Source organism: Amphiura filiformis, chromosome 16, assembly GCF_039555335.1.
Source record: "Amphiura filiformis chromosome 16, Afil_fr2py, whole genome shotgun sequence".
Taxonomy (NCBI): domain Eukaryota; kingdom Metazoa; phylum Echinodermata; class Ophiuroidea; order Amphilepidida; family Amphiuridae; genus Amphiura; species Amphiura filiformis.
In genome coordinates, this window is record NC_092643.1 from 11,765,319 (window position 1) to 11,778,066 (window position 12,748).

The window sequence follows — 12,748 nt, forward strand, 5'->3', positions numbered from 1 at the left end:
AATTTCCCTCTAGAGAATTGAAAACGGCCGCATTGTAAATAATAACGCCATATACCGACCAAATTTCGTTAAAATTGAGAGGAAAATAGACACGTCACCTTAAAACGCTATTGATAAGGTAGTTGGAGGTACTTGGATAGCTTTGATGGGATAAATGTTTCCGAGAGTATCTTATAAACGCATTTCATGTTATACGTTTGTCAATTATTGTACCATTTTCTTAAACAAAATTTTAAAAGTTGAATGGTTATTCGATTTTAAACTCAAAATGGTATATCTGAGCAAACATGGCCGCCATTGCCAGCTTTGGTACCAAACCCTGTTTCCAACGAGTTTTCCAGAAATTTATACTCTAAAATCTTGTTTGAAAGCTTCGGGATTATAAAATAGAATATTCTCATTTCAAAATAAATCAGTTTGAGGGGAAAACTTTCCTTAATAACTTTAAATTCCGAATTTTATAGCTCATTCCACCATTTTTTAACATGCTTTCAAGGGCGTAAACCACCAAATAACTTCTCCATTGAAAAGCACGTAAAAATCACCTTTTTTAAACGGCGTTTTCTACCAGGCGTGACAATATTTTTCAATTTTTAAGGTCATCCGTGTATTAATTAAGGACTGAAATTTTATTTAAGTTTCAATTTTGGGGAACTTTATAGAATCAGTTTTTATTAAAAATGTTGAAAAGCGACGCCGCTATTTCAACGCCAAAACTAGCATTAAAACTTGTTCCGTTAGCAGTAATTCGGACAGGGCCTACTTTTCTTGTGAAATCGATTTGTATAATTTCATATCTATTTTAGTCATTAATAGGTTAGCATCTTTCATTTAAATCAGAACATGCCAACCTCACGAAGAACATGGTCCCTAAGGACACCACATTGTCTCATGTAGGCATATACGTTTAACCGGAACTCATCACCATTGCACCTTTCGCGCAGTGATTTAGTGTAATACGCCCTTAATGAATGCGGAGTCGTTGGCTCTTATTTTGCCGATGTCTTGATCTGCAAAGACAGAGTGGATGAGACAGGTAGGATTGTTTGTCGAGCATACATCATTTTTAAGTCATTACCTGGTACAACTTAGTAAATTGAAGCATTAAAATATTAAAACTCTGTCGGTATCTGAGTGATAAATTATGTAATGAATTCAATAAATGGGTTAACTAGGCATAATGTTAACCAAACACGACATTATTTGACAAAAGCATCTTCTTACATGTCTTTTGCTTATAAAATCCAAACAAAAACATACTTATCTCTCGACTTATCCCTTTGATTTTCATCTTCAATATTAAGTGAGAATGCTGATGAGACTGATTGAAAAACAGTCCTTAAATGTTTACATCATACTACGCTAAATACATCGTACCTTGATTTTACCAATGTTTAGGTGCATGGTAATAACCAAACCAAACCAAGCATGATACTGTAGCAAAAAAAATGCTTCAATGACACCTGCTATCAACTGTCAACATTTGACAACCAATTGCCTTAGGCGAAGGTCACTTTCTGGAAAGCTGGACTGAACAATGCACTGACCATTGCCGCTTCCCCATCAAAGAGACCTGTAGCGTAAATAAGTGTTACATGATAGGGGACTAGATGAATTTATAATCCATCGCTGAACGACGAGCGATTTGTTTTAGCCAATGAGGTATAGCGCTTTTTGCGTTTGGATAAGCGCACTACCTCGTTGGTCAAATATTAATCGTTCGTCGCTCAGCGATGGAAGTTTAAACTTTTAAACACTTAATGGTGTTGTGGTACAATGAACGACAATAGTTGGTTGTAAACTAGGTCTTAGAAGTGATGGGTAGTACCGTAACGGAGATTTTGCCACTGGTGGTCGCCGTCGCTGTATTAGTGGCGGTGGCAGTAGTTGTGTTACCAACTCAAGTGGTCAGACCAGTTGGAGTAGTTGAACATGTTAAAGGGCATTAATTGCTCCCTCAATTTTGGTCAAAGTCCAGTTCAATATGTACATGTGTACGCAATGTAACCTAGTAATACAACGAAGACTGATAACAATTTAGCAGAAGTAAGGCCATGACGTCATTGCACTAGACAATTTCGGCGCGGGAATTTTGATATCGCGTGTTGAGAGCCGGCTGTTTTTATGGTCATTATGAGTTTGTTTTAAATAAAACAACGTGGTTCGTGCTTGATAATTGTTTTTCTAACATATAAGGCATAATGTTGTGATTGCCGGAGTCATCCTTACAACATTCAAGCAGTTACGCTTAACGCAATATGTCTCTTATTTCCAATACTACATATTTTGTTTCTAAACTGCTCAATAGGCTCTTTGAATATTCAATCTATCAAAATACGGAAATGTTTTCTCATTTGACATTTCTTAATCTTACAGCCCCTTTGAACCTCAAAAATCCACTAATGATATTTAATGTGATATTTATCATGTTTCTGTAATGCATGCAATCACAGATCTGTGATGCAATACGAGGGAGAAAATCTGATGTAACCCAGTACGGCAACATAAGCTGCTTTCACCTCCTTGATGTGTTTTATCATGACACAAACGACAGTATTTGTCCAATGCAGAAGTATCACATTATGTCCTACAATCTCACCCCGTGGATGTCACAACCAAAAGAAAAGACAAGTTTGCAATTTTAACAAATATTTAACCGAATTTTTATACTTTCATTGTCATATTAGAAACCTTTATATTAAAAATACATTGAAAGCAGTACAAATATGCCTAGTATTTGTACAAACACTGACAAAAAGCAGTGAAATACTTTACAAGCGCGGTAAATAAGGTTCATCGCAGTACATTTATAAAACTGTACTGCGATGAACCTTATTTACCGCGTTCGTAGTATTAAGTTGCTACTACCTACTAACCTGATTTTGTTAGACATTCAGCATCGACCAAATACTTTTTTTCTTAGGCAATATGATGGAATCCGCACGGGCATGTTATGTCGAAGATGCTCTTACGATCACTGACTGGCTGCTACCCGACCTCGATATTGGAGTGCACAGACGGGCATTTCTGAGAGAGGAGCATGAGAGGAGAGAGAAAGGTTTTCGTTCTCGTGGCGGTTATTGACCTCAGATGTGTTTTCGCTCTTACTTATATAAATGTAAATAAGTTAAATATACAAGCAGACAGCAGCTCTAAAGTAATTGTGATATCATAAATCTGACTAATGATTTCTATTATCAGAATATTTGACCAATTTAAATTGACATGGATTAAAAAATTAGTTAATTGCAGGTGCACGATGTAACACAATCTTAAACATTACTTTCAATATGTTCGATGATTTATTAGCATCAAATAGTATTCATCATCTCGCCTATGTAATCTACATTCAACGTATGCTAGGGTATGATGAAGGCATTCAAGCAGAACAGATAGCCGCACTTGCAAAAGACGCTGTACATAAAGAAATCTTGTGGTCGCCTGCTCCGCAGCCGAAGGATAATGAATGATGATGATGATCGTCGACAGAAGCAGCGATGTGCGGGTAGCATTACGTAAATCACAGTGTTTTAACACCTCTGTTTTATACACCAAAATAGAGGGTTTATAGGGTCCCATATATTTTTCTACTATTCTAGTCAAATATCTTCAGTCAATTAAACACATAAACACCCGCGCACAGCCCTCACCTCCTCCAACACATACACGCCCCACCTTCACCCACCCCAAACACACACATACCAGGTCAATCTAACCCTAAACCTTAACCCTTCAGCCTGAACATTTCCACGTCCTTTAAGATGTGCCACCACCTGACACATAAAAAGATTACCAAGTGGCATCTGACCATCAATGACAAAGTCACTGTCCCAATACCTTACTGACCTTATGGGGGTGGGTCACATGGGTCACTGCGTCTATTGGCCTACACTTGACGCAGTCCACTTAATCAATTCTTTCCGACCCACAGTGTTTCCGACCAAATATATTTAGTGTCTATGGTTTGAGCGGGGGAAGGGCCAGACGGGTTAAGCATGTCATCGATTTTAAAATGGTACGCACATTGACGTTAAGTATAGACTGTCTGGTGGATCTGAAAATTGAGGTTGATTTGGGGTTATGCTATGCTTTGATGACACTTAGTCATGATGACATTAATAACGTTGTAGTGTCTAGCCCCCGGTAGATATAGATATACAAGTGTTAGGTCATGAAATATGTTTACTCATTCTTTAAAAATAAATTATGATATCAAGAGCAATCAATACGGTGTACGAATCAAATCAAGATTTAAATTTGTTATGTATTTAAAAATAATTGTACCTCTGCTTGACTCAAAAATTTTCAAGTTAACTTTAAAAGTGATTAGAATTTTAACATACCCTGTTTAATTTCAACTTTTGTTATTGACTTGTTCCCTGTTTTTCTATCAATATCAATTGTTGAAGCTTGTAGGCATAGTCCTTCCACTTCTATGTACTAGCAATACTAAACTATGGAAAAAAAGAAATCACATTTTCAAAAATGATGTTTTCATTTTTGATTTGATTTGTTCGAGTTTTGACAACCCTGGATAACACAAGAAAGCCTCTATTGAAGCTTATTTCCATTGGGGTCCATTTTGAACACCGGGACGGATTGGGAACAGTCAGGGGTTTAAAACACCCTACTCTTTTCGAAACTGGCTGCGAAATACATGTACATGTATGGCTCTCTGCACCGCGGGACCAACGGCTTTACGTCCCCTCCGAAGGACGGAGTACTTTCACAATTCATTTACCCAATTCTAAATGAACCATGGGGAGAGCGGAAGTCTGAATTTAAGTTGCCAATTAATTTCAGACTTTTTTTTTTCCAAGTCAATATCCCAGCAAATCACCACCGCCGGGAAAATGCAAGTACCCTAACCACTGCGCCACGCTCTCCCTTACGGTGGTGAATGGTGATGATGATGATGCCAATAATAATAGTAATTATCATTAATAATAAATTACAATTAAACATGATTATGAAACAAGCAAAGCAATTAATGGAAATATTAACAGAGATCAAAGATAGAAAAGTTATGTCTCCACTATAATAAGCATATGTATTGGAGGAGCATGATATAAGATACCAAACCGAGTAATCATCTATTCTAAGGGACCGTTCACAAACACTTGTTGGAGGGGGCTGATGCAAAAAGGGGGGGCTGAAATTTTTTGACCCTCCTAAGGGGGGCCCTGCAAAAAATGACCACACAATTTTTTTGCGATGAATTTTTTTGTGTTTGTGAACGGTCCCTAAGAACAAATACTTGATGTTGACAACATAATTTAACATAATTTGTACGAACTTTGTTTTAAAAGATTAAATATTTATAATTGGTACCCTATATGGCACTTAAACAACCATACCTATCATCTAAAATCGCTAGCTTATTTGCTAAGAAAATTTTGAAACAGCATATTTCTGCCAAATTTCTTTTGAATTGAAAGATTTTAGTTTTTTATTTATGTTTATATTAACTTGAACTTTAAATGACACTTTAAAATGGCAAACAACAACCATCTAAATTCTAAAAACACTTGTCTAGTCCATTCTGAATTAACACGTTTGCAATTTGAAATAACATATTTGTGCACAATTTCCCGGGACAATTTCTTTTGAAAGACGCTTTGACAATACAATATTTAATCTTAATAACAACACTAAACAAAATGGCAAACAACGACAAAAGTGGCATCTCAACCACTTGTCTTGTTCATTTGCTAAGAAAAATTCTAAATTAAACACGTGATTTGGAACAACATATTTGTGCAAAGATGGTTTTATAAGAATATAATATTTTTATCTTATTAATTTGAACCTTAAATGACACTAAACAAAATGGCAAACAACAAATTCCAATAAATATTTGCAATTGTGTTCAAATCTAAAACAATAAATCGATAATAAATTGCGAATTCCAGTTATTGCCACTACTTATCTATTACGTCGTGGATAGTGTTTACTTATTCAGTACATAACACACAACACGCTACTACTACTAAAAGCTATTAATAATCAAGAGATATCCCCTCTCAATCTCATGCCATTTTATACTATAATTTTTTGCGTCGATAATAAAATTTTCTCATCTAGCAGCATCGTTTGAATGATTTGAAACAATAAAATACCAATACATCGTGTTGTACAACATTTTATAAAACAAATCTTGAGTTCATAAAAATTTATATTTACGCGGTGTTCTCGAGAATTCCCCAAAACCGCACAGCGTAGCGCCTGGCATTGGATGACCTCGGCTGCTATATAACCACCCCCGCATAAATGGAACTGTCCAACTTAGTCACCGAGTGACGTAGTACGTACAACTCCAATCACAATTCCTAGATGCGGGGGTGTGGCTTCCGGTAAATTGCCATGAATGAATGAATCGAGAATCGTAAATACAATAGCAATACATGGGGAGGAGCATAGACTGAACGTTTTTAACACAAGTCATCACAAGTGTGTCAGTATACATCATCGTACACTCAGGTAACCAGGAACAGATCATCCTGTGGAATTACTACTGCAACACGGCGTCAACATTACAGGAATTATATTTCTTCTAGCTGGCATCGGTTATTGTAAAAACTGACAAAATGCCGCGTGTAGTGCCAGATCAGAGGCATAAATTTGAAAATGATGAACTCTTTAGGAAAATAGGACGTGAATCGGAGGTAAGTCATCCCAAAAGTTATACCGGACTGGTATAGTATTGCCCGATGCATGCATATAAATGTGATGGTGCATTGGTGGTATCCAATGTTGACATGCTTCAAGTTCAGTTCAAGTGTATGTCACTGTACTGCTATTGGCAAGTGCGAGAACTGATCGAGTGATTCTTTAAAGTTTTGTTTGTTCAAGTTCAACCCGGAATTAACAGTTAAGTGTTAAGAACCTGCTATACGTGTAGTGCTATACCGTATACACGTGTATTTTGGCCGTGTTATGGTTTGAACTTGAAGGTTGTCATTGCGTCATAACCGAAACCACAACTATGTAGCAATCAGCTGATCGTGATACAATACAAGGAACTTTATTCCAAATGTAAAAGGACCTGTCATTTTTACGTGCTATGATGCATGTCTCTGTTTTCTTTTATATCTATGCATGTAATAATTTTCACTTCAGTACATACAATTACACTATTAGTATTCACTTATATCTAAGGCCAATAACTATGTCATTTGTGTAATACTACTCTAATGACACGGTGAAGCTTATTGTTATTATTAATTATTAGGCCGTATAAAATTAATGTTTTGGTTCTCGTCCAGAGGATTTTCATGAATTGATGAGGGAGGGAGGTGTTTTTTTGTGTGTTTTTTCAATGTAAAATTAGCATTGTCAGTAGTTTTCGGTCTTCTCCAACAGTGCTCGAGGAAACGATGAGGCCCTTTTTCTTTTTTTTTTTTAATGTGAGATTCTGAGGATAAACCCCTAGAGTACCACAAAAGACTTGGAAGTGATGCTTGTTCTCTAATAAACTTATTTATATGTATGAAGATTTCATAAATCATTCCAAAGTCTAAAAAATTGAAAAATCTAAAAAAAAAAAAAAAATCTGACAAATCCCAGAAATTGAGGAGCCTGAGGGGACGAGAACCAAAATATTAATTTTACACGGCCTTATTACTAATAATAATTAATAATAACAATAAGCTTCAATATTAGAATTTGTGTATCCACAATTCCACATACCAAATATTCTTGTCCATACAAAGTAAACAGGCCTTTCCACATGCAGTTTTGCATTGGTTACAGTTTTAATCAAGTAAACAGACACACAGTGAATTAGGGCAAGTACGATGTACATCTGAAATAACATATTATTATTTAATAACACTGAGTAGAAAGATAAAGAACAACAAGTAACGTAAGTAACGTTTATTACAATTTACAAGCTTCGTCTTGGTAACTCATGCTAGAACAAGTTTATTCCAAAAATTCATTTTACATTTGATATTAAACAAATACAATTGCCTGGTTCATTTGCATGCTTTAATAATATACTTTTAGTATCCACTCACCCAAGAATGGCTTGCTACAACTAGCAAATTTGAGTATCTTCATACAAAATTTCAGTATAACAACCAACAATAGCTTGTTAAAACTAGGAAGCATTAACTCGAATGAATTTTTACACTAATACCAAATTAAGATGTCATTATCACAACCAACAATGCACAACCAACAATAGCTTGTTATTGTTAACACCATGAGAAATGTAAGCATCTTAACGTGTATTGTACACATTTTATTACCACAAGACATATCAATATGAACTTTATACCCATGTGACAAATACACAATTTCAGTATTCATTTATAAAAAATATCACTGTATATTAAAATGAACGTTTGTTAATTTTTCTTCGTAGGTGAGATACACAGGATACAGGGACAGGTCGCATGAAGAAAGACAAGTTAGATTTCAAGCAGGATGCAGAGAGGGCCATGCAGAAATAGTAAGTTCAGCAGCGAACAATTCTGAAACCTAATTATGATACAAATCATCATTAGAATTATTTATTTAGTTTAATTTGACTGTATTGCCTTGTTGTGTATCAGCGACAATGCAATGATGTACAATATGATGTCACGTAGAATAATAAGACTTATACATGTAGGCTATGTCATGAGAATTGAAAAGCATAATGTGATTAAAAAAACACTATGGTTAAAAATATGATAATTAAATTCCATCTGCTTTTATTTATTTAATGTCAATTTTCAGGCATTTGTAGGTACTGGTACAAATTTAAATCTTCAATTTCTTCCTGACGCGTGGATCGGAGAAAATAAACCAGACAGACCACCACCACGGGAATTTGTTGATTTCGATAGAGAAATAGGAAAGGTAAGATACATTTACCTTAAGTTTAATACTATTACTAGTTTACTTCTATTAATACTATTAGTTCTATTTTTGACATCAGTTTATTTGCTCTTCATCTCAATGTATTCAGTGCCCTTTCTACTGGATCACGAAAGCATCCATATCAATTGGGAAACAAAAACGGCTGCCTAAGAGGAGTTTCTCAGAAACGGAGCCAATTATAGCACACGATTCCCACATATACTACGACATCGCGCATCGTATCTTGCCGACATTGAACGAGGACGCTAGACCGTCCCTGTCGTGCATCGGAAGGAAGTCGACTACAGATGTTAACACGGATACCAATTGCATTAACAGCGGTATTGATCGAAAAATACTACGAATCGATGTGGGTGTATTATAATTATATATTAAAAGACATTCAATACCGTACAGAATAGTGTGGAAACACGTGTTATATACTTAAACGACTTAAATGAATTAGGCCACGGCCACGGCCATGCGGACGATATCACGTATACGGTATATTATTTTCAAGCGACCATTCATAGGAACTATAGATAAATTCACGTTTGGTAGAAATCCAATTACAGTACCATGATTATACATACACATGAAGTTTCCTGACCGTGATTACACACCAAATACAACACGACACATTAATGTTTACTCCATTCACTGTCACATATTTGGGATTTGAAGCTGAACGAAGCCCCGGAACGAAGCCAAAATTACACGTGTTGCATATAGACTTCAATATTAAACAAGAAGTTCATTATTTCTGGAAAATATACTAGTAATATCGGGATCGGGGCTAATTGCTTTCACAAACCCTAAAATTTAGACTATTGTTTCAGTAATTACTTAAAAGTAATTACTGAAACAATAGTCTAAATTATACTACTACTCAGTAGTTAAGATATATACCACTAGTACTAACAATACAATGACTACCGTGGTATTGGACTTCTCCATGTTATTTGAAAGTGGCATGTAAAAATACATTACCTTTTGCAGCAGGGATGCAATAATGAGAATGGCATCGTCTACATTAGAGGCAATTATGAGTTTGGGACAGTTCAACAATGTTCAGCAACTCCCCACCTACCCCAACCGAAAACTCGTTTAATATTGTCTCTAAAATGCGGACCTAGTAGATTACACGTTAACATGGTTAATGCTGAGCAATATTGTTGAGACGTTTACAATGTTTTTAAAGCGTCCGTATCAATCGAGGCCCTTTTGGTGGACAGAGAGAAACAGAGAAACGAAGGTCTGCTTAGAAAGCAGTTCTTACACTGAAGTTATATTACCCTCTACCACCAATGAAGATCAAATAAACCAAGGCAGATCCTTTCCGCAGCCTAGCCACCATGGTCACCGTATACCTGATAAAGTTGAAAGGATAGGCATTAAAAGCTCATGATAGGAAAAAATTGCTGACTACTTGTCAAGTCCAAAACACTGACTATTACCAATATCTAGAATAACCTAAATTTCAATAAATAAATCAATCAATAAATAAAATAATAAATAAACGCATTAAAAAATAAGATCCCAGAAAATAAACATCATCAGGAGTTGTATCGAGACCAATCCAATACAAGTGACATTTAGCCAGCATTCAGCAAAGGAAACGGAAATTCCGTTATTGACTCCAATAGTCTACAACGTCACTGAGGTAGTTGGAACTATGGAATGAGATTCTACGTACATACCAGGAAATAAATATGTAACATTCGGCCATAGAGGATGTCCACTATTTGGAAGAGCTTCCCTTATATACAATGTAACCTATACAAACTCCCATTAACATGATTAATCTGTTACATTTAAGTGATAAGAAACATTTAACATTAAGTAATAAGAACCATTTAACAACCCTGGCAATGCTATACTCTAGTAATATTTACAAATTAGCGTTTCGATATGTTTCATTTAATTGGCGTTGAAAAATTTATCTCAAATTAAGGATCATTGAATCCTCATGCATATAACCTTTGAATTAGAATATGAAGTGGGCCTTAAGAAATTTGGTAGTTATATAGGTATGAAAAAGCCCTTACGAATGATACTGTACTCATTTTATGAAAGACAGCGAAGCGCAAGGCAAAGGTGGTATGGTTATACTATTGACATTGACACACACCTACACACATACCACATTTCTTATGTATAGTTATGTTTGTTTAATGTGAAATCACGTTTCCGCTATTGATTTTTGCCAATCACATTAATTATGCTCGTAAAGAAGTGCACAAATTCCATTATGAAGATTCACTGACTTAACAACGTTACATGCAATGAGTACATGATGTACTTGCTGAACATGCTGAAAATGACTAAGAATATTTGTAACAAAAATTACCCTGACTATAGAAACCCAGACCACAGAAAGGAATCCTTCTTTAATCTGTGCCAAGACTCAGAGAACCACCATTAATTGATTTCAAGTGGACACTACCAGACTCAGTTATGCTTAATTTAGTATAAAGAAGTCATTAATGATTCTGAAATTTAAAACCCAAACTTATACTAATAATGGACCACTCCGAGTTCAAATGATAAAAGTAGATACAGCATGAGTTACAGCATTGGAACGTAATGGAATACAGTAATTCTACGAGTGAGTACGCCGGTCGGTTATCACAGTACCGGTGCAGCCGGGTCCTGTGTGAGTGGTCGAGCTTTCGTCAGAATACATCAGTCCTGATGAAGTCAGAGACACATCTGACGAAAGCTCTACCACTCACATAGTGACCGGCTGCACCGATACTGTGATTAATACGACGGCGTACTCACTCGTAGAAATACTGCAACGTATTGCAAAATATACAAATCTGTGATAATCCGGGTTACACTTGTTTTGGTGTGAGTTTCTAATTTAAATTTGTAAGTTGAATGCGGTATATTTACCATGTTGATGTTAAAACAGAATATACAATGTACACTCGAGGCGTGTTAACATTGTTGTAAATTTTGACAATGATTATTATGTAGCTACACTCTATATCCGATTCGTAAAAGTGGTACATTATTGCGCGTTTCTCGAATTTGTTATCACGATTCAATATGAATGCACTCCTTTTCACGTCTTTACATCTCCATATATCTACTTCAATCTTATACATATACAATATGATTTTTGGTGCAATTAAGTATATAGCCAAATTAGTGTCTGTCACATCTGAACTTACCATTGTGCCAACCTTATGATCACGATGATTAAAACTTCACGCACAATAGAATTAGGAGAAGCAAAACAAATCTACGTACAAAAGAACTTGAAAAAAGAAAATTACAGAATTCAACCTCCTGAATCCACCACGTGTTATAGCACGCTGAGAATGAACTTTTTCGATTTCATGTACAACATTATTTTTCAACAAACATGACAAAAGGGGCAAAGAGCCAAAGTTAGAGATGCAAGTCATTGACTTTTGTAAGTTGCCGCACGTGCCCAGATTCATGGAGGTGGAAAAGTAGATAGTGAACGAACAGCTTGATATGGCGACCAACAAGGCGACAACGACATGAATTACACCATTATTGGATATGTTGTTTTCACGAGTCAATTCACCATTTGGAAGTTAAAAGAGAAAGAGAAAACTACGAAAAGGATAAGAAAACATAAGTGATTACTTGCTTGGCAATGTTAGCGTCTGACTCTGAATGTTGACAAGCGAGGAGTGTGCTTGTCAACTTGCGTGGTGGATTTCTCCAGTTGATTCGTTTCAAGAAGACTTTTAAAGTAGCATCAATTAGCGCTATTTACCAAACAGGTTCTAAAGACGCTTGTGGAAACTCTTAGTTATTTTCGTAAGATGATTTTCGGTGCATAACAAATTATAATGGAAGTGGACAAATAGTTAACAACTTCATCTTATGCAATCATGACAATTTTACTTTAAAATATATA

The 12,748-nt window shown here is 35.7% G+C and overlaps 1 protein-coding gene and 1 long non-coding RNA gene across 3 annotated transcripts in view; one reads left to right on the plus strand and one right to left on the minus strand.

Annotated features, from left to right (window-relative positions):
* Nucleotides 1–964: 964 nt before the first annotated feature.
* On the minus strand, nt 965–2,988 carry LOC140135570 (uncharacterized). The gene is made up of 3 exons (XR_011856540.1): nt 2,877–2,988; nt 1,378–1,573; nt 965–1,010 (listed from the first exon to the last, which is right to left on the minus strand). It is a non-coding gene; the product is annotated as an uncharacterized lncRNA (long non-coding RNA).
* Nucleotides 2,989–6,332: 3,344 nt separating this feature from the next.
* Nucleotides 6,333–12,748, plus strand: part of LOC140135571 (core-binding factor subunit beta-like) — a 33,972-nt gene continuing 27,556 nt past the window's right edge. Inside the window, exons 1-3 of one of the 2 annotated variants that reach the window (XM_072157109.1) lie at nt 6,333–6,665; nt 8,369–8,455; nt 8,725–8,847. In XM_072157109.1, the coding sequence (XP_072013210.1) occupies nt 6,588–6,665; nt 8,369–8,455; nt 8,725–8,847 (288 nt within the window). In that variant the 5' untranslated portion in view covers nt 6,333–6,587. The remainder of the gene's footprint in view (nt 6,666–8,368; nt 8,456–8,724; nt 8,848–12,748) is intronic. The other variant, XM_072157110.1, reaches the window with a different exon arrangement.